Below are 23,720 nucleotides of genomic sequence, written 5' to 3'. Positions count from 1 at the left end.
CCTAGCATTTTTTTATGGGAACTCTGATTGTCTGGCTGGAAGCTGGATGGGGCTAAGGGCAGAGCGCGTGTGTCTAGTCCGGGTTCAATGTCAGTGGGCTGTGCACTGGAGACAGGCTGGGCTCTGAGCCTGGTTTTCCATAAAATGGGAATGAGAACAACGCCTCTTCCTCCCTTACAGAAATAGGGACCTAGAGACATGGCTTTCTCCACCTCACACCCCTTTTTTAGGTTAAATTGCTGATGCTGATGTGAGAATGCTATAACACAGGGAAGACATTCTGTCCACAACTTTCAGGACAGAGTTAACCAACATGTTTCAGTGGACTGAGGCTCCCAAGGGCATGTTGCCCAAACATGCTGAGAGCAGATGCCCACCCACTCCAGTGCAGGCTGGTTCCCACTTGTCCTGACCGTATTATATTTCGGACCCATGTTGAGAGGTTTCCCATGAGCTTTAGGAATAAACACCTAGGACTCATTAAAGATCACACTTTCATCTTACTTCATTTTTAAAGAAGCGTTTTGTCTGGTGAGATGTCCCAGATAAATTTATCCATGTATATGAATCCATCGATCCCAACATTACCCCATTTATTCTTCCATGTGATCATTCATTTTTTTCATCCAATCAGTCAATACTTATTTGTGATATATCCCACTAAACAATAAGATCCATGAGAAAAAGGATCTGTCTATATTGTTCATCACCATATTCTTAGCATCTAGTACAGTGCTAAGTAGTAATTAAATGAATAGCTGAGGGACATTTAAGCACCTATATTGTACTATTCACTATAAGTGGTCCTACTTTTGCAGAGGCAAGTGGGAGCCGCTGGGGTAGGTGAAGCCTGAGATGTTTTGCCGACTTTTAACCCGTACTCCATGCCATTAGTAATAGTAGCTAACATTTATTGAGTGTTCACTCTGTCAGTTGCTGTGCTAAGCACCATGACGGATTTATAAAAGCACTGCTCTCATTCCCGTGAGATCCTGCTTCCCACGTGGAGACAGTGAGATCCAGAAGTGAGTAATTTCCACCTGGTTCCATCTGTGGGAAGCGACAGAGCTGGACACGAAGTCTGGCGGCAAAACCCTTTCCACCTCCTCTGCTCGTGATCTGGGCTGCCAGCAACGGAGCAGCGGGGAATAAGCTGTTAATTAGCCGTCTTGGAGGTTAGCACACAGATACAACGGGGCCCTTTGGCTCCTGGGTCCCCAGGCTTCCTGAGCCTGAGCTAATTGGCAGAGATCTTGGTCTGCACAGCCCTGCGAGATTTGTGAGGCACGTTTTCTGACGGTGGGTGCCCGTGCCGCAGAGGAAAAGGGTCAAATTCAATCTCCCTACAGGACAGGGTAGGAGTCTAAGCTGGAGACAGAGAGGCTGGGGCCTGAACCCTGACAGTGAACGTGAATAACCTGAGCCCAGGCCCTTTCGAGTCCTTCTGGGTGATCCTCTCTGCTGGCTCGCTCCTGCAGCCTGCGCAGACTGCACTGCCGTGTCCTCCCCTTGCTCCTGCCACGTTAAATCTAGCTCTCTGCTCACAGAAGACAGTCAACGTTAGCACCTAGGTCTGACCCAAATATGCATCTGTGTCAGCTCACCTCACCTCCCGAAGCCTCACAGTGCTTTCCTCCTTGGCAGCGTGAACAGCAAAAGCTGCTCCTACAACCTCCCTGAGCCACACAACTGAGAAATGCCACCGAAACATAGAGTCATGCTTAGGAGACATATAAATACGCAGGACAGTTAGCAAGGAATGTGATAACTACTGGAGTTTGGACCAAAACAGTTTCTGGCTGCCTTTTTTTCTTTCTTTTTTTTTTTTTTTTCTTAAATGGAGTGAATACAGGCTGAAAGAAGACAATTTTTATAAACAAGTAAAACCCCGAGCCTAAGATAAATGTTGTGATGTACACACTGTAGCTGTGATGAACTAGACATGGTGAGAAATGCAACATACTGAGAAAAAGACGAAAACTGTGATAAAAGTGTCATGATGCAAATTGTTTTACATTAACAATATTACACTACAAAGAAAGAAAGACAAATACTTTAATGCAGCAAGGGGAAAAAATCACACAAAAGCTTCCCCTGCAACTGCAGGATCAGAGCGCCGCTGCCAAAGCACGCTTCCCCTGCGCAGGGGCGAAGCCTCCTCTCCCTGCGAGGGAGACAGGCCGCCAGCGGCACGCGCCCACTCCAGGCTCTCGGGCTGCTGAGAACATTTTTTCTCCCCCAAAACATGCAGCCGTGTCCCCTCGCCTCACTCCCTACCAGACTGCGCACCCTGGTTTCTCCTCAAGAAAGACACACGGTAGAGCCCTTTGACTGTGAACGTCAACCCCCAAAGCCAGGGAAAGAAATGCGTTCGTTTCAGGTCTGATTAGCAATTAGAAACAACTGCATTGTGCTATTTTAATCCACCCCATTTGGATAATCCCCGTTTGCCTGTTGATGGGAACTGAAATAAAAAAAATAAAAAAAAGGAAATGGATGACTAAGTTAGAAGCCGAACAGTCTATCACCAACTACTAAAAAGGAAGCTAGGAGTGATAAATGGGCAAGGATGCAATGGTGGTGCAGTTGGCACCCTCCTGAGGCTAGAAACTTCCGGAAAGCCCCGCTGCCAGCGACAGTCTGGCAAAGCAAAGTGGGAAGGACTGGTCCAGTGGCAGCGCCGATTCCACAGGATCTCTGCAAGGAGCTTTTCCCCCAAGCCCCAAGGAGAACCATCTGTAGCTGCTCCTTGGATCATGCTGGTTCCTCAGTTACCTTCCAACAAACAAATCTTTGTATTTTTGAAATAAAAGAGAGAACTGATGAGAGCGGGGAAGTACTGTGAGAAACAGAAGGTCTCCCAATTTTTGAGCTACCCCCTGTGCCATCCAGGAGCCATAAGGACGACTGGCTTCCTGAGGACAAAGGTGGCAGCTGCCATGTTTACAAAGCTTACTTCATGGCACAGGCACAGGGATCTCACTGAATCCCTGCAACAGCCCTGGGGTGGATCTGATTATCCCCATTATCCAGATGAGAAAGCTGAGGTTCAGAGAGCTGATGTAGCCTCCCAAAGCTCATCCTGCTAGTAAGAACTAGATTTTGAGCACAGGGCTAATTCCAAAGCCCATTCCCTTCACATTATAGCCAGACAACTTATTCCCTTTCCAGAACCTTGTAGAAAGAGTAAACAGCCACCGGTCTCATGGACAGCCCAGTACTTCAGTGACACACTAGCTTGGGTGTTCTAACTTCTTAATGCATTCTCCCCCTTGAAACAAAGCCTTATAAAATAATATCAAGTGGTGCTATTTGGGGAAGCACCATCAATGCCACAGAACACAGAGGCTACTGAAAATATTTAGGAAAAAATCAATTCAACCCACGATATCAGATGTTTTACTTGTTTACATCTCTCACACAACTGTCCCCACAAGATGCCAAGGAGAGAGTGCCCATCAACCCGACAGGGGGCCCTACCTCAGGCCTCAGCAAGCAACACTGGCTCCTTTAAAGATCACACAGCAGTCAACATTTTATCAGCACTCAACAAACAAGTTCAGGTTTGGCTTAAATCTGAAGGTCTCTCTCCCTTTGGCATATTCTGGGATAATAGAACAAATGTCAAATCAGTACAAGATGGCATATTTACAAAATTGCACCCTGTTTTGCATAACCTAACGATGCAGCAGTTCTTAAGGATTGAACATTTCAAATCTGCTAGCAGAAGACTGCCAAATCTATGACTGTTTCACACACTTGCCAAAAGCCTATCAAATTTTGAGCAAAATGCAAAATAAATCTCCTCTACAAGTTAAATCAGTCCCTTCTGTGTGTTCCAGGCTGCCCTCTCTCCTGGCAACCAGTCTCAGGACTTGGGTCTCATTTCCCTTGCCCTTGATCTTATACTCTTCTCTTATGTATTCATAAATCCATTCCCTCCCCAGTCTTCTGTCCTGCCTGATTGGTCCCCATTTGACCTGCTCTTCCCACAGGCCTTCTTTGGTGTTATTCCTCCGTTCATGGGACCTGCTTCCCAACCCCGAGAATACCAGCTCTGTCTGCTATTCCTGTGTCTACTGTGCCTCACTGCCTCGTCCCTGTGTGCGGCCCGGGGAGAACACCTATGCTCCTCCTCTCCATCTTCCCCAGTCTTCCTAGATTGGCCCCAGATAACTGCCCTCTCCCTTTTCTTCAATATCTGTATGTTATATAACATTCTGTGCCTCAGTTTCTGTGTCCGTAAAATTGAGATAAATTTAGAGCACTTATCTCAGAGAATTCAAAGGAAAATTGAACCTAACAGTTCATTCACGTAAAGAGCTTAGAATAATGTTTGGCCATAAACGTACGCACTTAATAAATGAATGAAAAAAAAAGAAACAGATGGAACTGGATCCCCCTGGTTGAGAAGAGGGGTGGGAAGGTGACACCCTAACTTCTTGGCCACTTCCCTTCCCCTCCCTACCTCCTTGGAAGGTACAGAATTCTTGGGACCCCACAGTCACAATTTGGGAACCCCTAGCCTTTTTCATACCTATGAGGCACTTTGTCTAATTTAAGTTCATGCTTCATTACCTACTCTCTTTTATTTATCTCCCAAAGTTTTGCGGGCATGTTTTGTTTCACCAAGACACCTGAACAGTTAAAACAGCAGCCACCTTAAATAGTAAACGAAAGTCTACCACATGTTAGTATTTTTTTATGGATTTAACTAAAATACCTATGGTTAACCATATAAGAGATTATTTGGCAAGGTGAGTCAGGAACCCACTCCTCAAAGTGTGGTCACAGTTGTTCATTGCTTATTATTGCTATTGGGGGTGAGGGTTCTCTCATTGGCTATCTGATGCCTGTGTTCAAGTCTGTCTGTGGACTGAAACTCACTGCAGAAAAAATGTGTACAGGTCAACACTGCCTATTAGCTGTGTGTGTCACCCCTACATTCTGGCTGCTGACTTAGAGCTTCTGGGACCATCTCATTGGGGTTTTAAGGAGATGAACATTTTCCCTCTTCTTTGAGTCCCTGGTATCCTTTAAAAGTGCTGATGCACCACAAGGGTCTGATGGAGTCCCTGCCTTTGTCGCTGCAATGGGCTCAAGCCTTAGTTCCTGGGTCCCCTCATTTCAACAACAGTTTTGTGAGACGAAGAAAGGATGCTCTCTCAGGATACGGCCTCAGAGGTCCTCACCTTAGGGGATGCATCATAGACTAGCTTTCACCAGTGTGCAAGCTAAACAATTGTTCATGGCATCCCTGGCTCTGCCACTGGAATTTGTATGTGGTTCCCCCAAGTCCCTTCCCCAAATGGTAGATAGAAACTTTATTTCACAAATGTGCCTCTCTTGGCGATCTGGGTTTCTCTAAGTTCTTCCAAATATGGGTCATCAATCACCTAATCATGAATCCCATTTGAGTTTTATTAAAATTTGTATTCTCTTCCAAAGGCTCTAGTGCTGGCCACTGCACAGATGATTTATTAGCTGAAAACACGGACGAAGATCAGGGTCTTGCTTCTCACAGACACTTTGGGCCCTTTTATCCTGGATGTGCTGAAGGGAGTCATTGGCCAGAGTAAATGGGAATCATTTTCAAAAAGCTGTCCTTCTGACCCAGGAAATGAGCAGGGCAGTGAAAGCCTCTAAGAAATTACCTTCTTTGTCTTTTTAAAGAGGGTGGGAGGATAAATGGGGAGAGAGAGAGAGGAGAGAGAGAGAGGATAAATATAAACCACCTGGGAAAGAAAAGTAAAAGAAGATGGGGTCCAGAGGGGCAGCTGGGGCCTTGGAGGAAAATAGAATCTTTGAATATATTCTTGCCAGAGACAAAAGCACAGGCTCATTTAAAAAACAAAGGAGGGCAGCTTTATTCTAAAGCCTGCTGTGCACCAAAAATAGGCACTTTAGATTCAGTTCTCCACATTCAGAGGAAGCAGCAAACCAGGGTGGAAAGAATTCTGTGAACACATTCACCTCACTTTCTCCGGCCCACCTTAACTATTGCCGCCCAAATAATTCCTCTGAGTAACACATTGGGAACCTTTAGCTCCCTGGTACTGGCAGTTTTAATGTGTCCATTGCCAGCAGTGAATTCTGTGCCAAGAAAACCCGACTCCTGGCGGTGGAAGGATTAAACAGTCCTCGGGTGCCATCTGTGCAGTGAATCGAAGGAGTGACTCTGTGCACCCAGTGTGCGTGTGTTGCCATTGGCAGTGGGAAGTGACTTCTGTTTACATGACTAGCTCATGCAGCTGAACACCTAAGGGGAGAGATGAAAGCGGCCATGGCAGTGAGGGGTAGGCTGAAACAGAGGGGGACCATTGTGAGAACGAGGAGCCCATGGGAAGGTCTAAAAAAGATGAAATGGCAGATTAATTATCCAATAAGGGGAGGGCTGGTTAGAGGAAACACCCTGTTGGCAGATGTTCATCTGGGGAAGTAGGCTAGGTGCCATGAACTTAGATTCAGGATTTGGACTTGACTGTGTACTTACTTCTAAGTTCAAAGACTTTTTTCAATATGTAATTTTGAAAGTGAATGTTTGATTCATCACCCACCAGCTTCTAGAGTCAGGGTTAGGATCCTGGGCAGTACACCTTCAATGTTTCAGGAATTTTTAGTACATTGGGCAATCTGAGAAGGGCCTTGGGCTACTCAGCAAATATGGCGTACTACAGAAGGGGTGGTTTTCAAATGCAAGCATCCTGGTCAGGTCATTGACAAGAAAATTCTAGCTGTAAAATGAGAGAGGTGGTGGAGACAGATTTTTATAACAATGTTTCCCTTCAAAGAGTTTAAAAATTAGATAGGGAAAAGTTTCAAGGTTTATACTTCATAGTGGGTAATCCAAAAAATATATAAGGTTGAGTAAAGCCTTAAATAGCTAAGAATACTGCAGAGGGGAAATGGGAGTACAATCCAACCATGAGTCCAAGACAGTGAAGTGGGGGCTCCACGAGATCTGAGGAAGACGTCATGGCATTCCAAAGGGGATGCTACTCCTATGGGAGAGCAGTACAAGTGTCCCAATAGAAGGAGATGGAAAGGAAATGACATTCCATGCAGAGGGAAAAGAGGACAAAGACCCCCAAATATTCAGAGAAAAGTGAACAGTCCAGGTAAAATGGGCCATTAAAGTGTTGTGGGTAGGGGTTAATCTCATAGCTTTGTGGGGTATAGGGTAGAAGATACAAAGACAGCTAAGGGGAGATCAATTGGCCTATTGTTTTACAAGGGAAGATAGTCATGTGATGGCAACGATATGGTTATGAAGAAGGGAATGGGTGTTTGAAGCAGCTTATTGGATGTGGAGGAGAAAGAGTGGAAAGAATGGAGTCCAAAGTATCATGTGGGACAGTTAGCAGAAATGGGGCTGGCCTGATTTGAGCATCTCACTTTATAGGTTGAAACACACACACGGGTGCGCGCACGCGCGCGCACACATACACACACACACACACACACACACACACACACACACCCCTCCCTACCTCTCCTCCACCAGCCTTGTTAAATAATGCTGAAAATAAGAGGTAGGACGACACTGTCTATGCGTGTGTTGCAAAACTAGAAATTTTGAGTTTTATTGTGTTTTGATCAAGTGGCATTAGAATCCATAGTAAAAACATTTTATTAAAATGTGCAAATAATGCTCAGAGAAATGTATCAATATGAAACCCATATCTTGAGAGTTGTGGCACAAATTGTTCTCTTAAATTATTCTTGTTTTTCGCGCTTCTTTCTTTCTTTTTAATTAACTGTCCTGGGAAGAGTTTTGAATTTCCTTTGGAGAATGTAAATATCAGATGATTTGCCTTGTCACCTGGAGTTTCAGCGTTTTTGACTAACATGACAGAATCAGGAACATTTTAGATGAGCCACAATGCTAGAAGGGTCCCCCAGTCCTTAGACTAACACTTCCATCCACCTCAGTGTGGCTCTGGCTTCGTGGCAACATCCACACTAGCACATGGGGCTGCCACTATCCCTGACAGCCCCATATTTCAAGCGCTGTAGCCCATCAGAAGAGCAACCTGCCCACTGGGTCTCCTGTCAGGCAACAGCCTGTTGGATGCTATTGAGCAATTAGGGTTCAAGGGCTTTTCGGGGTATGGCTCACTGTATTACTCCTCACCTACGTTAGTCAAATCTTGTGTGAAAAATAACTACATGCTTAGTTATGAATAAGAAAATTATAAGCTTGTTCATACATCTTAATTATGATAATACCATAAAAAATTTAATATATTGCTAAAGTTTTAGAGTCTTCTGGCTGTAAAAAAAAAATATGCTGAATTTGACATGTTTTCTAAACTGAAATTTTTATAATTAAAGTAATTATCTGGTGTTGCTTTGTATTTCCAAATGAATGCATATTGTGACCTATATAGCATACGATAAAGATTGTAATTATGCAGAATATAGTAGGGGAAGCTACTGGAGTATCTTTAAACCACCTGTGTTATTTCTTTCAACAAGAATTTTGTTGGAAATAAAAATATATATTTTATAAAATACAATTTAACATGTTCTTAAACCACTTCTAAATAGGTTATGAAATGGACCCGGTTCCTCATCTCTTACCTTGTAATGGTCAAGGTTGTCTTCTGGAGTAGGGAGACCCATGTAACGTTCTGTGTACACTGAGTCTATGGTGGAGAAAAGAAAGAAAGTTAATTCATACAACAAAAACTTTTCTTCCTTTTATTGGGTTACTTTATGTGCTTTGGTATGTCTTAACTTTGCATAGGTCTGTAGTGTTATCCTCAGAAATATCTCCTCCAGATCATTTTTATTTGGCTTGTTAATTCAGCCAGACACCTGCTCAGACTCCTGCTTTCCACACTCTTGCCTAGCCTATCCCCAGTTAGCCCTCATGGTGAGTGCAGAGAGAGATCAAACTAGATGATCAGAAACCCAATCAATAACCCACTTTCAGGAAAAGCAAAGGTGAAGTGCTAAGAGGTCAGGAATCTATACATTAACATCTGATCTTCTCAAATAATCTTAATTAGGAAGTCACTTAATGCCTCAGTTGTCTTGAATGTTTTGGTTCTGACAGTGTATGCCCTAATTTATAATATGCTATTATTACCTTTTGGAAATCTCTAATAGTGTCCAATTACTGGTTGCTTAGATAAATCATAATTTTGGCAGGTTGAAATTCACTGTAATACAATAATTCAGTTATCATTTATATTTGCTGTATAACCCCATATTGGCTCAGCTACTCCATCATAATGCAAGTTAAACATTCATTTTCTTTCATTTTGTGCAGAGGCCTCAATTTTGATGTAGTGGTTGGGTATTGTGAAACAGATTACATTAATATCTGTCTGCTGAAATGACATAAACTTTTTAACCTACCTATATGTGGCAAAAAATGTATGCATTATTGGTTTGGTTATTTTGGGTTATTAAACATATTTTTGCTCTATTAAAAAAATTAATCATATATAATATCTATCATATGTGATATGTGTATTATATCTTGCATATATGATTTTTATATCATATCAGTTATATCATATTATATACATTATATGCATTATTATATATGTCCTAAAATATCAGTGAGTTATTTCCAATATAACTTTAAAAATCTGAAAGAATTGTTTTGAAAGATGCTCCCTTAAATGACCAGATTATAGAAAATAGAAGTATAAGAATAATACATTGCCATTGTGCTGTATAGGTATGGCTTGAATTTCACTGTAATTGTACAGGTATTTTAATACTGATCTCACTAATTCTTTAAATTAATATATCACCTAAACCACCAGCTCAAGCAACATTCTTACCCTTTTTGTAGATAAAAGAAGACATTGATAAAGAGTGTTAATTGCTCTGCATGTCTTCTTTTGACATGCCATTTCTATGGAAGTATTAAATATTTTCCTCCAAACATGGTAAGAGTAATATTTTGCCATTTTGGTTACAATGAATACAGACTATATGTGTTTTTACATGCCCAGAGGGCAATAAAATAGAAAATATAATATTTTAGAGGATACTTTATGAGATCTTCATAAAATACTCATATCCTTTTAAAAATATTTAAATATGAATAACACAGTAATTTGATAGGGGAAAAATGTCCTTTTAGGGCAAAATAAATTTTTCCTCAAACAGCCACAGACTTCAATTCTTCTTGTCCTAGAACATAATAACCCTTTCTTATCAAACTTGCAAGTGTAAGATGTCACATTTTAAAAATAAAATTTAAGAAATGCATAATGCACCCTGGCTGATGTTGCTCAGTGATTAGAGCATGTGCTCCCGTGCACTGAAGGGTCATGGGTTCCATTCCAAGTCAAGGGCAGTGCCTGAGTTTGATCCCTGCCACCCTCCCCCAGGGGAGAGGGTAGGGGGAGGTACATGCGGAAGGCAACCAATTGATGTATCTCTCTCACATCAATGTCTCTCTCTTTCTCTCCCTCTCTTCCACTGTCTCTAAGAATCAATGGAAAAAATATCCTCCTCAGATGAGGATTAACAACAACAAAATAGATAATGCAGTCATAAACCTTTAGAAATATGCCATGAAATACCATATATGTGTTCCTTTGATCTGATCTGTTATGTAAAATTTTTCAAATTTACATACGTAGAAGAATTTCAGAAAGCTCCGATGTGTTAGGTTGGTCCATAGACATTTATGGAAGATTTCTTCTTATCATGACATGTCTCTAAACTCACAGTTTGTTTCTATTATTTTATTGACCACCAGAGGTCTCCAAAAACAAGCCATCCAATAGAATAATTATTAATATCAAGCAGAAAAGTGTTATATGGAAACAAATCCATGGTGTGAAGATCAAATCCTAACGATGTTCTCCAATTTTTTTTAAAACAGGAAGATAGCAATATATTTTCTTACATTGGCTTCTCTTGATTTGGAGAGGGTTTAAAAAAGCATTTCCACAAGATCGGTGCTACCATATGTTAGGACATAAAATATTTAATGAGCATATTCATTATCGATGATTCTATGCTTACACTTCAGAAAGGACTTGAGATGGGGTCAGATGAGACACAGCAAAAAATTCATTTCCTCACTACCTCTGACTCTTCTTCCTTACCTACTGTTGCCCTGCTCACTCCTTCCCCCTTGGGAATTATAGTCTTACATGTGTATGATGCTTGATAGAATAACATTTTCTTGATGATGAAGATTACTTAGAGACAATGAAAAAAACAAACCTCCCAGCAATTCCATTGTCTCTACTCTCCTCTTTCCATCCAAAGCCTTACTTATATTTGATCTTTACCAGAAGAGAGACACATGTTTCTTTTATTCTGCTAATATGTGAAGCTCAACCCTCAAGTTAGAATGAAGATAAGGAAGGGTTTATTTATCTGCAGAAATGTAGCATTGGGGGTGTCTGGGAATTTGGAAAACAGAATTTGTTTACAAGATTTGTTGGTAAGAGATTTGAGAAACAGAATTTATTGCTAAGTAAATGTGTAGATAACATATATACCATCCAGCCTTTCACAGTAGCAGAATAAGGGAGACTGTTTTATTACAAGTCTCCATAAAGTACGTGTAAGATAAGTCGGTTTATTCACTGTAGAAATACTGCAACCCAAAAAGGAATGGTTTTGTCATTGGAATTTCAAGGTCAACACTCAGTGTCTCTTTGTACTTGATAGCAATTACATACCATAGAACTCCCATGCTGACACGGGCGCCACGGCTATTCCACACTTGAACACACGACTTCCTGCTCCCAGGACCATCGAGGTTACGTACCCTCCATATGACTAAGGAATGGAAACGGTTATTTTTATGGAGGTAAAGGAATTAAGAACATATGGTAAGCGAGTTGCAGTTTCCACATTTCTCACATCTTTATATATTGTGCCTCTTTAGAGATAGAAAGCATGGTAGAGGAGGCTTAAATTGGCCTTAATTGGACAGTATCTCAAGACACATTTTCAGAGCCCTGTCCCTTTACTTAGTAGGTGTGAGGGGGAAAACACTGAAAAGTTGCTGGATAGTATCATTAAAAAAATTAAAATAAAAACAATAAACGCTAAATATTTACAGACTTTGACTCATGAGAAAAAATCTTCCTCCTTCTCTCATTCCCCTTCTTCTTCCCTCCCTCTCTCCCTCTTTCTTTCCTTCCTCACTTCCCTCCCTCATCATAATAAACAAAGGTGTTTATAAACTTGGCTAGTAGGAACTCATTGCTTAGAGGTCTAAGACATTTTATTGGGACCTTTTAGATTAAAATGATAGACAGGATTTCATCTCCAAATATTTGCATACAAGAGATATAGTCTCCTGCTCTGGGTTATATTCACCAAGAAATGTGTATAGAGTTATCAGCCAAACAACTACTCACCCAGCCCCAAATTGCAATTCGTTTGTCGTCCACAAATCCCATTTTTGAAAATTGTCTAAAATACATGGGAGGAGTCCACAGATTAGTATTATGTTGTATATAGAAAACTAAGATAAATATACAATGTGAAACCCTGACATTTGTTCTCTATTTCATTCTATGAGAAACTAAGATATATTACTGCCAGCAGTCAAACACCTGAGACCAATGTCTATCATTTTTAACTTAAGAGCCAGATGAACAAGGTTCACCTTTGTTGGAGTCCATAAAAATCGCACACGTGTGTGTGTGTGTGTGTGTGTGTGTGTGTGTGTGTGTGTAGGGAGAGGAGGGGAATGATTCACAGAAAACAAATCCTGGCAGTTTTTTTCACAGCTTTATATAAAAATTTGCAGCCCAGATGCACTTTTCTTTACATAATTGAATTTAAATCTCTCCAGATGTTTTTCAGTTTGCGAGAGGCTGCCCCTGCTGTGGAGAAATACAGGGGCCTGGAGAACATCTGGGTAGGGCTTAGAAATGTATCTGAGCTCCCTACCTGAGAACTTAAAAACCATTCTCTAAATAAATCCCTTCTAATGATGGGTGTTGATTAGTTAGCTCAGCACTGTTAAATCAGAAAGACTTTTTCCTTGATGAATTAAGAAGTCTTTTTGCCACAAAATAGTGTTCAAGATAGGAACCCAGGTAAAGAAAAAAGAAAAATGTTTTATGCTAAAAATACTCATCTTGGAATTACATAAAAAATAATTTACTTTTTAAAAATCTAGCCTTTGGGACACAATTTTGTAGTACTGAGGAGTGTGGGAAACCCTTGCTTTGACCTATATGTGACGTGGAGAATCTGTGTTTTCAATTGATACTGTATGTCTCAGGCTACCCTGAGTAAGCAATATTGCTTAAGCAATACTAATAAAAATCTAATGTAGTTTTCAACTCGTCATCTTCTTCAGTAAAACTTTAAAATGTAGAATGTATATGTAAAAAAATGTGCACCAAGTCATGAGTGTAAACGTTGATAAGTCTTTACAAAGTGAGCATATCCTTGAACAAAGATAAAGAGCTTACTATCACCCAGAAGTCTCTGGGTCATTTGGGTTCTACAAAAATTTCACCTAAATTTGTGCCATGGCTTTGACTTTATGGAAATTGGGCTGTGCCTGACTTCTTCCATTCAACAGTTTGTTTGTGAGATTCATCTATGTCAGCCGTGGGCAAACTACGGCCCACGGGCTGGATCCGGCCCGTTTGAAATGAATAAAACTATTGAAAAAAAAGACCATACCCTTTTATGTAATGATGTTTACTTTGAATTTATATTAGTTCACACAAACACTCCATCCATGCTTTTGTTCCGGCCCTCCGGTCCAGTTTAAGAACCCATTGTGGCCCTCGAGTCAAAAAGTTTGCCCACCCCTGAATGTGGTGGTGTATAGTTCTTTTTAGTTGCTGAAAAAATACTCCATTGTATAAACACACTACATGTCATTACATTTTAAAACTGCAGTTGTATATTGTGGATATTCAATTCTATAATTTTAGGGCTTGCCTCCATCAGACTTGAGAAGCCCTGGAAACTATGCCCTTTCTCCCAGGGGACCAATGCAAATACATAAAAACTCATTTGCAAAAGATTACAGCTTCACTCTTGAAAAAAATTGTCCTCTCTCTAATCTAAGCCTCACCTTTTTTGATTTTAAGGCAATAGTTCATCATTAGTGTTGGTATAAGAGACTCAGAAATACTCAATAAGTTGACATCTCTCCAGTTGTTCCTGTTCTTAAAGGAATTTTCCTCTACCCATTTAATCACTCACGATTTTTCTGCATTTCCTGGTTTATGACTTCACAATATTACTTTAAATCACCTACTTATTATGCTTCTGTGGACATTTAAGCACTTGGTTATAGAAAGTCAAAGATTACATTTCCCATTTACCAGTTGAACGCAACTGAATGTAAGACCTGAATTCCAACCCTGACTGACCTAATTTAGGAGCCTCCATTTTATTCACCTGAAACATGTAATATCAACATCCACCTCCCAGGTTTGCTATGCAGCTTCAATGACAATGCACGTGAAACTTTTCCCATGTTGCATGCACATTAAGGAGTAACCAACATCTATAATTAAGATCTCGCCGAAACCGGTTTGGCTCAGTGGATAGAGCGTCTGCCTGCGGACTGAAAGGTCCCAGGTTCGATTCCGGTCAAGGGCATGTACCTGGGTTGCAGACACATCCCCAGTAGGAGATGTGCAGGAGGCGGCTGATCGATGTTTGTCTCTCATCGATGTTTCTAACTCTCTATCTCTCTCCCTTCCTCTCTGTAAAAAATCAATAAAATATATTTTTAAAAAAAGCTCTGTTAAGTCAGATCAAGTCTATCTCTATAGTCCCACAACTGGAGAGCACAAGAATGAAATGGAACTCATCCTTCACAAAGCTCTTATAATTGTGAATAATGAGGGTTGTGCCACACTTTTCCCCAAATTAGATGAGGAGTAATCCTTATCCAGCCGGCTGTAGGAGCCACTCCTAGGACTCCATAGCCTTCACCCTCCTCCAGTTTAAATGAACACAGAACTCCTCTACTTATCCCTGCCTGTATGGATGGTTTGCTTGCTTCACTAGATGTTTACCCAAGTGCACATTTATCCTTCAATTTGTCCACGTGTTTGATGCATTTTGAGTTTCTGTTCCCCAAGGGGGTAGCACACGTGTCAATTTCCTTTCTAGAGTCACATACAGACAGGGATTTAGGAAATACCTTTTTTAAACTTTATATAAATCTGTAATTGTTGTAGGCAGTTAGACAGACACGAGCAGAACAAGGGTGATGGGCAGAAAGCCCTGGATGCCTAGCAAGAGGCAAAACTGGGAAAAGGTCACTCCCCAGGTGACCTTTCCTCCCCTACCACATCGCTGGTCCTGCGGTTCGGACCCCGGATTTTTCATTTCACTGGTCATGGGGTTTAGACCCCCTAACCTTTTCCTCCCTAAAGGTAACATCTAAGCCTCAGCTGTATTTCAGCTCCAGGCCCAGAAAAGCAGCAAAATCAGACAAGTGACCCTATGGCTGCTTCAGGACCAGCTACACCCTGGCACCTACCAAGCAGTGGAGACCGTGACCCTGAAAGAGCACACCTGGAAAGCTGATGATTATTCTATTGAGCCCTCCCCTGAGACCTCCCCTAAGATTTCCACCTGCAAGAGAGAGATAAACAGGCTCAGGCTGAAGGAACCAGCCCATGTCTCCCCCAGGGGAGCAGGCCCACACCATTCCCTCCCCCTTCTTCCCACTAAGTGACTCCAGGAGACTTGCAACCAGAGGAGCAGTGGGCAGTGGCAGCTCTTCCTGGGCTAACCCCCCGAACCTGTCTCCAAGGCCCCCTTTTCCCTGTCTTCTCAGTGAGCCAAAGCAGCCCAGCCTAGGCTCTCCTGGTACTTCTCCTATGTCCTTCCTTGTTCCACTGTCCTAAGTATATTTTTGCTGAGGCCAATAAATTTTTGCTTGATTTTTTTAAAAAAAATATTTTTATTGATTTTTTACAGAGAGGAAGGGAGACAATAGAGAGTCAGAAACATCGATGAGAGAGAAACATCGACCAGCTGCCTCCTGCACACCCTCCACTGGGGATGTGCCTGCAACCAAGGTACATGCCCTTGACCGAAATCGAACCTGGGACCCTTCAGTCCGCAGGCTGATGCTCTATCCACTGAGCCAAATCGGTTAGGGAAATTCTTGCTTGCTTTGCTGCACTTTGTCTCTTGATTGAAATCTTTCCTTTAAGAAGACAAGATCCTACATCTTGTTGCCCCACCAGTAACATATTAACACATATTTTTTTTTTGTCTAAATATGATTATCTTCACAAAAAATCCACCCCAAGGATGAAACACTACAAGTTCACCCCAGGACACTTTAAATTCTTTACACTTTAGGGAATTAAAATATAAATTAGATGAGGGAGATCAGACCTTCGAATTTATCTCCTAGTCACTCACTTGGCTGCTTCAATTTGATCTTCAACTTCAAATGTTCCCAATCTTCTGTTGATTGCATGCATGATCTTATCTCCTTGGTAACCGCTTCCTCTGCCATCAAAGCTAGCTACTATAATATTTTCTGTGCTTGCAAGGTAAGTAGCCCAACTGAGTTTGAAGGTGGCATCTGCTTTTTGACTACAGGGGCCTGCATACCTGTGGGGGGAAAAAACAAATTTTTAGCCTGTATGGTTTTCCTGAACCAATTGAGGAGTGCTTGCATTTCTACTCCTTGTGGACAAGAAGTGTGCATCTTTCCTGATCATGAGCCTGAAATCGTGCCAGCCACCGAGGTGTTCACAATAGGTCTTCTAATACTTGGCAACATGACTATAATGACTGTATGTTCCCTTCAGATATGTACCCATTAATTTCATCTTTGAAGATTGTTATCAAACAGACTTCATTGGCCAACATTTTCTTGGAAATCAAAGAAATAAATTTCTCTGCGGAATTATGTTATGAAAAAATAACGAGGATGACAATAAATGCAGCTTTGAAAACACCTTTCCATCTCAGCTTACAAAGATTTCTTTCGGAGACTCCAAGTGTCTTTCCTAGGTTGGAACTTCCTTAGGGATTTTGACTACTACATGATATGCATCGCATTTCCTCCACTACTCAGCACCAGGTTGCACACTAAAGCTCCCAAAATCATGTGGAATGGACCAAAGTATGAATGAACACGATTCTTTAAAACTTCCAAGGATAAGCTGACTATATGAAATTGGGTAGGTTGTTTGGCGTTCTATTTGTTAACAAGTTTAACTCCCTTGAATCTGCGATCTTTATAAGCTACATCTTACCCAACACACAGCTGTATGCAAATTTCTCTCCAAGCCCTCTCTTTTCCCCTTGTTAATCAAAAGAGGCTCCCCATCGCTTCCTCATTGCTTTTAATTTAAACATCTGGAAACTTAAAATACCTCTTTCCTTCAGCTTATATGTTTTGTTTGCACAGAACTGTAAATACAATGGAACACGGCTGTATCTGATGCTAAATGTGTACCCTTCCTTCTTTTGCTGGTAACAACAGAAATGTGGTGTTCCTGAGTTTGAGCTTCAGTTTTTCTCTTCTGTGTAATGGGCCCAACAGAACTCACCACATGGGTTTGCTGTGTGAACCAAATAAGGCAAGTCACCTGGCACACACAAGGCACCCAACCCATTTGTTGTTTTGTTTTGTTCTGTTCTGTTTTATTTTGAATAAAGGAAATGAGTCAAGCTAGAACAGGAAGACTGGCATTGTGGCATTGTGGGTGAAGTCAGAGCAATTTTAGAAGGATGAAAGTTAAATGTATTCCTAATAATTATCAAAGATGTTTTACAAAGCTGCCATATTTAGAATTCACATGAGTTCACAGTTATTGCTCAAAGACTTGTGATTTCAGAACTTTCTTTAAGATTTGAAGAAGTTTGGATTATAATGACTACTTTCTTATATCACATATGTTCTTTTCACCAAAAAGAGGAATGGAAAATACCAGGCAGTGATATTTCAGGAACTAAAGAAAAACCTGATGTCCTATTAAAACAAAGGCAATCATGGGAAATGTTGTGGCCAAGTTTGCGGGTAAGGAAACTGTAAAAGCTGTTAATACCATCTTTCTCATTAAAATGTCCACAATGAAAGGATAAAAATGGGGACTTGAGAATTCCTTTGGAATTCTCTTGGAGTTCAGGGAAACAAATAAAAACAAACTCCATATGCTATTATGATGAAAGAAGGGTGTCTCCCTTCTCCATTAAAAAGAAGGTAGAAAATACATGCTTGGGTTTGTGATTACAAAATAGAAGGAAATAGTAAAATTGCTGCACAGTGATCCAGGAAGAGAGAAAGGATGTGTTTTGCTTTATTTTCTTCAGCAAGCTACACTGAGCATAAAAAAGTACAACAGTTAACTTCTGAATTTTTAGTTCCCTCTTCTTGAATACATACTTACACATCTATTAGTAGAGGATATTTCTTGGATTTATCAAAATGAGGAGGCAAGATCATCTGATACCAAAATTCTAAACAAACAGAAAGATTAATTAGTGAATTAAGAACAATGATTAGCACATGATTTTGGCTGCTTATCTGTTAGTAATAAGTCATATCTAGAGTTTAACAATGTGTTAAATTAGAATAGGAAAAAGAAGTGAACTACTTGCATTCAGAATGCTTTTAAGAAATAAAAATCATTCTCTATCAGGTTAAAATACTAGTTCAGATTAAATCAATAAAATTGTTTCTAATGTATCTACTAAATACTATTAAATACATCGGCGCCTTGTAAGATAAAAGTGCATTTTAGAATTGCTAATGCTTTGTTTTTGTGATTCTGTTCTTGGGCATTTTGATGTACTTATCTAGTTTGTTTATGGCTTATGTTCTAAGTTTGCCTGCAAAATGTTTTCCTCTTCTTGAATTTCCTTGAAGATGTTTAGGATTTTTAGTTGGCCCCAATTCTACTTTAAAGCTCTGATCTAATAACATTTGTGTAATTCTTATTGCCATCCCAGGCCGCGAAGCCGAGCTCCCCTTCTCAGCTGTATGCTTCACAGCATGAAATCAGGCTTACATAGAGCAGACTGTTGGGTACTTTCTGTACGATCTTTCCCAGGCCTGTTTCATTCTCTGTGCTTGATTTAACATCAGTTCAATAAAATGTGTCCCTAAATAACGACTTGGTTTCTTTTGCTCCCAAATTCAGGTTGATGAGTTAGACTAATAAATCAAAAAGAGAGAAAAAAATGAGTTGTTCCATATTTTAATAAGATTGCCTCCAGCTTCAGGAGATTGGACTAACCTGTAGGGAAAAATTTCCCTGTCTGGAGCTGCTTCTTCCTTAGATTTATCTTTTTGGTTTTTTTGTGACAATTATTTTAATTGTTGAAAAAAGTAAGATTTAGGAGTAAACTCTTTATATAGACGTCTCCCATTTGTATTTTACTGATTATTTTATGTCTTTTGATCAAATGTATTTATAAGATCAGAAATGTCAGTGTTTATTACATTTTGATCTATGAGTTAGTTGATCATAATGTTTCTAATGACTATGCCAAACCCACCATTGGATCTCTCTTTTGTTTGAATTAGCACTAGTTGATTAGAAGTGTTTTAGTTCCCCCCTTTGAAGATGCGCAGTCTATTCTTTGGGGAGTGGGGGTTCCTTCTAATCCCTAGTCCTACCTCCCTTTGCTCCCTCCTCCGAGACTCTACCTAGGCCTTTCTTTCCTGGAGTTTGAATGGTATAATCACATCCCAGCTGGAGCCTCCCTCTCTGGCAACACCATCCTTCACTTTCTATCAGGTTATCTATCCAGTCCTGTGGTTTCCCTGGCCCAAAAACCTTCTGGAGCTCCCCACTGTTTACCAACTGAAATAGAACTTCACATTTTGGTATTCAATGCCTCTGCACCTGGAAGTCCAGCTAGTTCTCCCAAACACTAAGCCCTTGCCAGGTAAGCCTGGTACAGGGGGAGCAGCTCTGGCAATGCTTGGAAACTTATTACAAACTCAGAATCCTGGGCCCACCCTAACAGGAATGTGCATATTATCAAGGTCCAAGGTGACTCTTTTGCACATTCAGTTTGAATAGCACTGCTCTAGGCTGTTCTTCAGAGGTGCCCTACACTTCCCTGGGCTCTTCCTGCCATTTAAAATTAGATGAGGTGAGTTTTTTCTATTATTGTCCTATATTAAAAAAAAAAAATCTAATACTGTCAACAATAAAATTAAATTTAAAAAATAAATCTAAAATAAATCCTGATGGATTTCTCCCTTCTTATGAATTGTCAGCCCTTAGAAAAAAAAACAAGCAAGCAAACAGAAATGAACAAATTATAAGATTTCCTACTTGTTGTTCTTAGTGGTCTCTTAATATAATCCATGATCAAGCAACCAGGCCAAGGACTAGAGTAACTCTTTCTTGGGACTAGAGGGTTAAGAAAAATTCAGAATTTCTCTCCTGAGACAGAGTTTCAACATTTTATAGCTAACCTTAATTTTTTTATACAACCATCTTAGATATTTTTTGTCACTTTGGGTTAAGAGAAAGTACATGAAGGTATCACTAAGTTAAACACACAATTAAGACTTATTAGGAGAAAAGAGTTACTATTGAGATGAATGATGCTGCATTTTAAGACAAAAGAACGTAAAACTAGTAGTTCTTGTGACAACATTTCATGGGGAGATAACCTTCAATTCCACTTATACACACTCTGAAATGCACATTTTCAGATCAAGTGATTGTATTTATTTGTATTTGTATTGAACTTACTCGTCCCATTCAAAAGAATGAAGTCCAGTGTTTTTCTTGGCATCTGGATGTTCTGCAGTGTCTCATACAGAGCTGTATTGTTTTCCAGGAGTCTCAGTTCTAAACAAATAGTCGAGGTTACCGGAAATTCATTACAATGTGAAGCACTTGCATTGTGCAAAGCAATAAAGCACAAGTGGACAATTCACTGATGGGACTATGCATGCATCAGGTTATAAACCTTGTGTTCAGTGTAACTGTTAAGACACTCCAAAGCCAAAGAAAATCCCACTACACTAATTACACATTGGTCCTGTTTACATACACTTTTCTAAGAAGCAAAAGAATGATGGAATAAAAGAGAATACCTTTATCATTGCTGCTGCTATGCAGAGTATAGCGGGGGATTTGCGGGCCTGTTAACATAATCAGGGAAAAATATATCTTAATACATTTTAGCACAGTATTCTTTTTTTTTCTAAATACATCTTTTTCAAAAAAGGCATTTATTACCATTTAACGTTGATAGAATTTTGATACCATTTAACTTTGATGGAATACATGTCATAGTGGATAAGGGACTTAATAAGTGTTAGCTGTTTTCCCTTCCTTAAAATAAGTGCAACTTGAGTGTGAGTGTGAGAAATATTACCAGAAAGGCACAGGGCTCAGGGGAAAGAAGCAGGAAATGAACCTCTGGCCCTGCTGGTGCCTGGGGCACGCTATCATTCCGGTGCCCCATTTCCTCATTTGTGCACTAAAGCCCTTGGAGAGCTGCTAGGATTCTCTGCCCGAAATCCACAGTCCCGAAGGACCACACAAGTCCTCAGGCCCGCTGCCCCTCAGGGTGGAGCTGTGGAGCCAGCCTCCCCCAGGGGAGGGTGGATTTCCCTCCCGCTGCCCACGGAGGAGTCCTGAGCCTCGCGGCACATCTGCACAGTGCCTGACTTGGATAAGCAGTTCCTTCCTGGCATGCAAAAGTGTTTTTCTCACCCTCCCATATCTTCACTATTTATCCCAACTGTGGGAGTTGCAGAGTGGAAGGTAATGTATAGAAAAGCTATTTTGTGAGCTATTTAATTTTCTGCATTTGGATAACATTAATTTTTACCTTGATCAGGACCACAGTATTACCTGGTATACAGACCTGGGTTTGAATCATGTCTTACCTGCGGTGTGACTTAGGACAACATATCGATGCTTCAATTTCCTCATATAAAATGAGGATAATATTATCTACATTAAAGAGTTTTCTCAAGGATCAAACTTGATCATGAAGCTAAAACTTTTAACACAGTGCGAAACAGCCATAGTAAAGAGCCATAAAGAAAACTATGATAATGAAGAAACTATGCTAGCAAAGAAAGATTCGGATAACTGGTTTGAAGACCTATTTTGGTTAGGAACAGTTTCCAGAATATCTAGATTCTGTCATTTTGAGATGTAATTTAGCACAGTATTACAGGGAGGACTTGGGAGACAGAGGCCTGTGTGTTAATCCCGTTGTGCCTTTATTAGCTGTGTGACCTGTGGACATCACATTGCCTCTCCTTGTCCAGGTTTCTTCATTTATAATAAAAAAAACAACAATAATAACAATAGTAACAGAAGATAGAGCAGTGAGCAAGTGGGGTAATGGGCACCATCCACATACATTTTCTCATTTAAAAGGGCAAGTGCAAAAAATAATAAACCATTCACAGTATCTTATATAATAAAACCCTAATGTGCAAATTGACTGAATGGCAGAACAACTGGTTACTATGACACGCACTGACCACCAGGGGGAAGACACTCAACACAGGAGCTGCCCACTGGTGGTCAGTGCACTCCCACAGGGGGAGCGCCCCTCAGCCAGAAGCGAGGCTCATGCAGCCACAGTGGCAGGAGCCTCTCCTGCCTCCATTGCAGGCGGGTGGTAAGGAGCAAGGGGTCCCAGACTGGGAGAGCCCTGGACTGTGAGAGGGATGTCTGACTGCTGGCTTAGGCCCAATCCCCCCAGGGGACATCCTCCAGGCATCCTGGACTGTGAGAGGGCGCAGACCCGGCTGAGAGACCCTCTGTGCTAGTGCACGAATCTCGTGCACTGGGCCTCTAGTGTTTATATATAAGGATGGAGTGCTCTGTTACACAAGAGCTCTGGGGTGTGACTGTTTTCAGAATAAAACAAGCCTCTTTGTTAGAAGGGGAAGGAAAGGTGATTAACTCACCACTTAGACGTGAGTGAAGAGGACTTATATGATTTCAAAAACTCCTCAGATTCAAAAGGAGAGGACTGAGCAGGGCAGAAAGAATGTTTCCTAAACTGGACATAGAAAGAGAGACTTCAGGGATGGAAATGCTGAGCCAGGAGGTAGTCAGAAGGCTGTCCAGAGAGAGGAGGGGCCATCAGCTGGGGAAGTGTGGAGGGAGGGGAGCTCACAAGCAGAGGGACAGAGGGAGCTACTTCAGATGGACATTGTGGGTACCCACTGCTGCTAATCTACCTCCCAGAGGTCAGGTCACACTTACCTGAACATCTCAGCTGATAGTACTTCGCCCCTTTACTAAATGATGCCGAATAGTACTGACACCTTTCTGGATCCAGCTCACAACTCAGACATGTCACGTTTGCGTAGTTATTAAGTTGGATTCTGTAAAACCAATGGCAGAAATTAAGTGTTTGATTAAAGGGTAAAGAAAGAAAGGAATTGAATAATGCCCTATTCCAAGATATCAGAATGCCAAAGCAATCCTCGGAAACTTTTAAAAATCAAAACTATGCATTGATTCATAATAACCTCAGACCTCCCAATGTTTGGAAATATCACAAAACATCTAATAAAGTCATTCTCTTTTGTTGACCTGCAGATTGATTTATAAAGAAATAAAAGCATTTGAGAATAACTGCAGTTTAATATATTAATTAGGATAAGCTTTTCCTCCCCCCCCCCGCCCCAAAGAATCAAGAAAGCGTTCACCAGCTTAAAAGACTCAGATCAATTTGACAGAATTCTTACTTATAAAGATTTCTTCCTCCTGGCATTCCTTTATATTCATTACTGATGTAGTATCTGGGAAGAAAATAAATGAAGT

General features: G+C 40.8%; 1 protein-coding gene across 1 annotated transcript in view; it reads right to left on the bottom strand.

Moving 5' to 3' along the window:
* The window catches only part of DPP4 (dipeptidyl peptidase 4), a 92,377-nt gene that overhangs the window by 4,125 nt on the left and 64,532 nt on the right, over positions 1 to 23,720 (bottom strand). The window contains exons 15-23 of the mRNA XM_059704265.1: positions 23,645 to 23,698; positions 23,157 to 23,278; positions 21,014 to 21,061; positions 20,667 to 20,765; positions 18,342 to 18,411; positions 16,360 to 16,554; positions 12,354 to 12,408; positions 11,667 to 11,766; positions 8,584 to 8,648 (exon numbers count right to left, since the gene is read on the bottom strand). Of these exons, the coding sequence (XP_059560248.1) occupies positions 8,584 to 8,648; positions 11,667 to 11,766; positions 12,354 to 12,408; positions 16,360 to 16,554; positions 18,342 to 18,411; positions 20,667 to 20,765; positions 21,014 to 21,061; positions 23,157 to 23,278; positions 23,645 to 23,698 (808 nt within the window). The remainder of the gene's footprint in view (positions 1 to 8,583; positions 8,649 to 11,666; positions 11,767 to 12,353; positions 12,409 to 16,359; positions 16,555 to 18,341; positions 18,412 to 20,666; positions 20,766 to 21,013; positions 21,062 to 23,156; positions 23,279 to 23,644; positions 23,699 to 23,720) is intronic.

Source organism: Myotis daubentonii, chromosome 7, assembly GCF_963259705.1.
Source record: "Myotis daubentonii chromosome 7, mMyoDau2.1, whole genome shotgun sequence".
NCBI classification, from domain to species: Eukaryota; Metazoa; Chordata; class Mammalia; order Chiroptera; family Vespertilionidae; genus Myotis; species Myotis daubentonii.
This window is presented reverse-complemented; position numbering and strand designations above follow the sequence as displayed.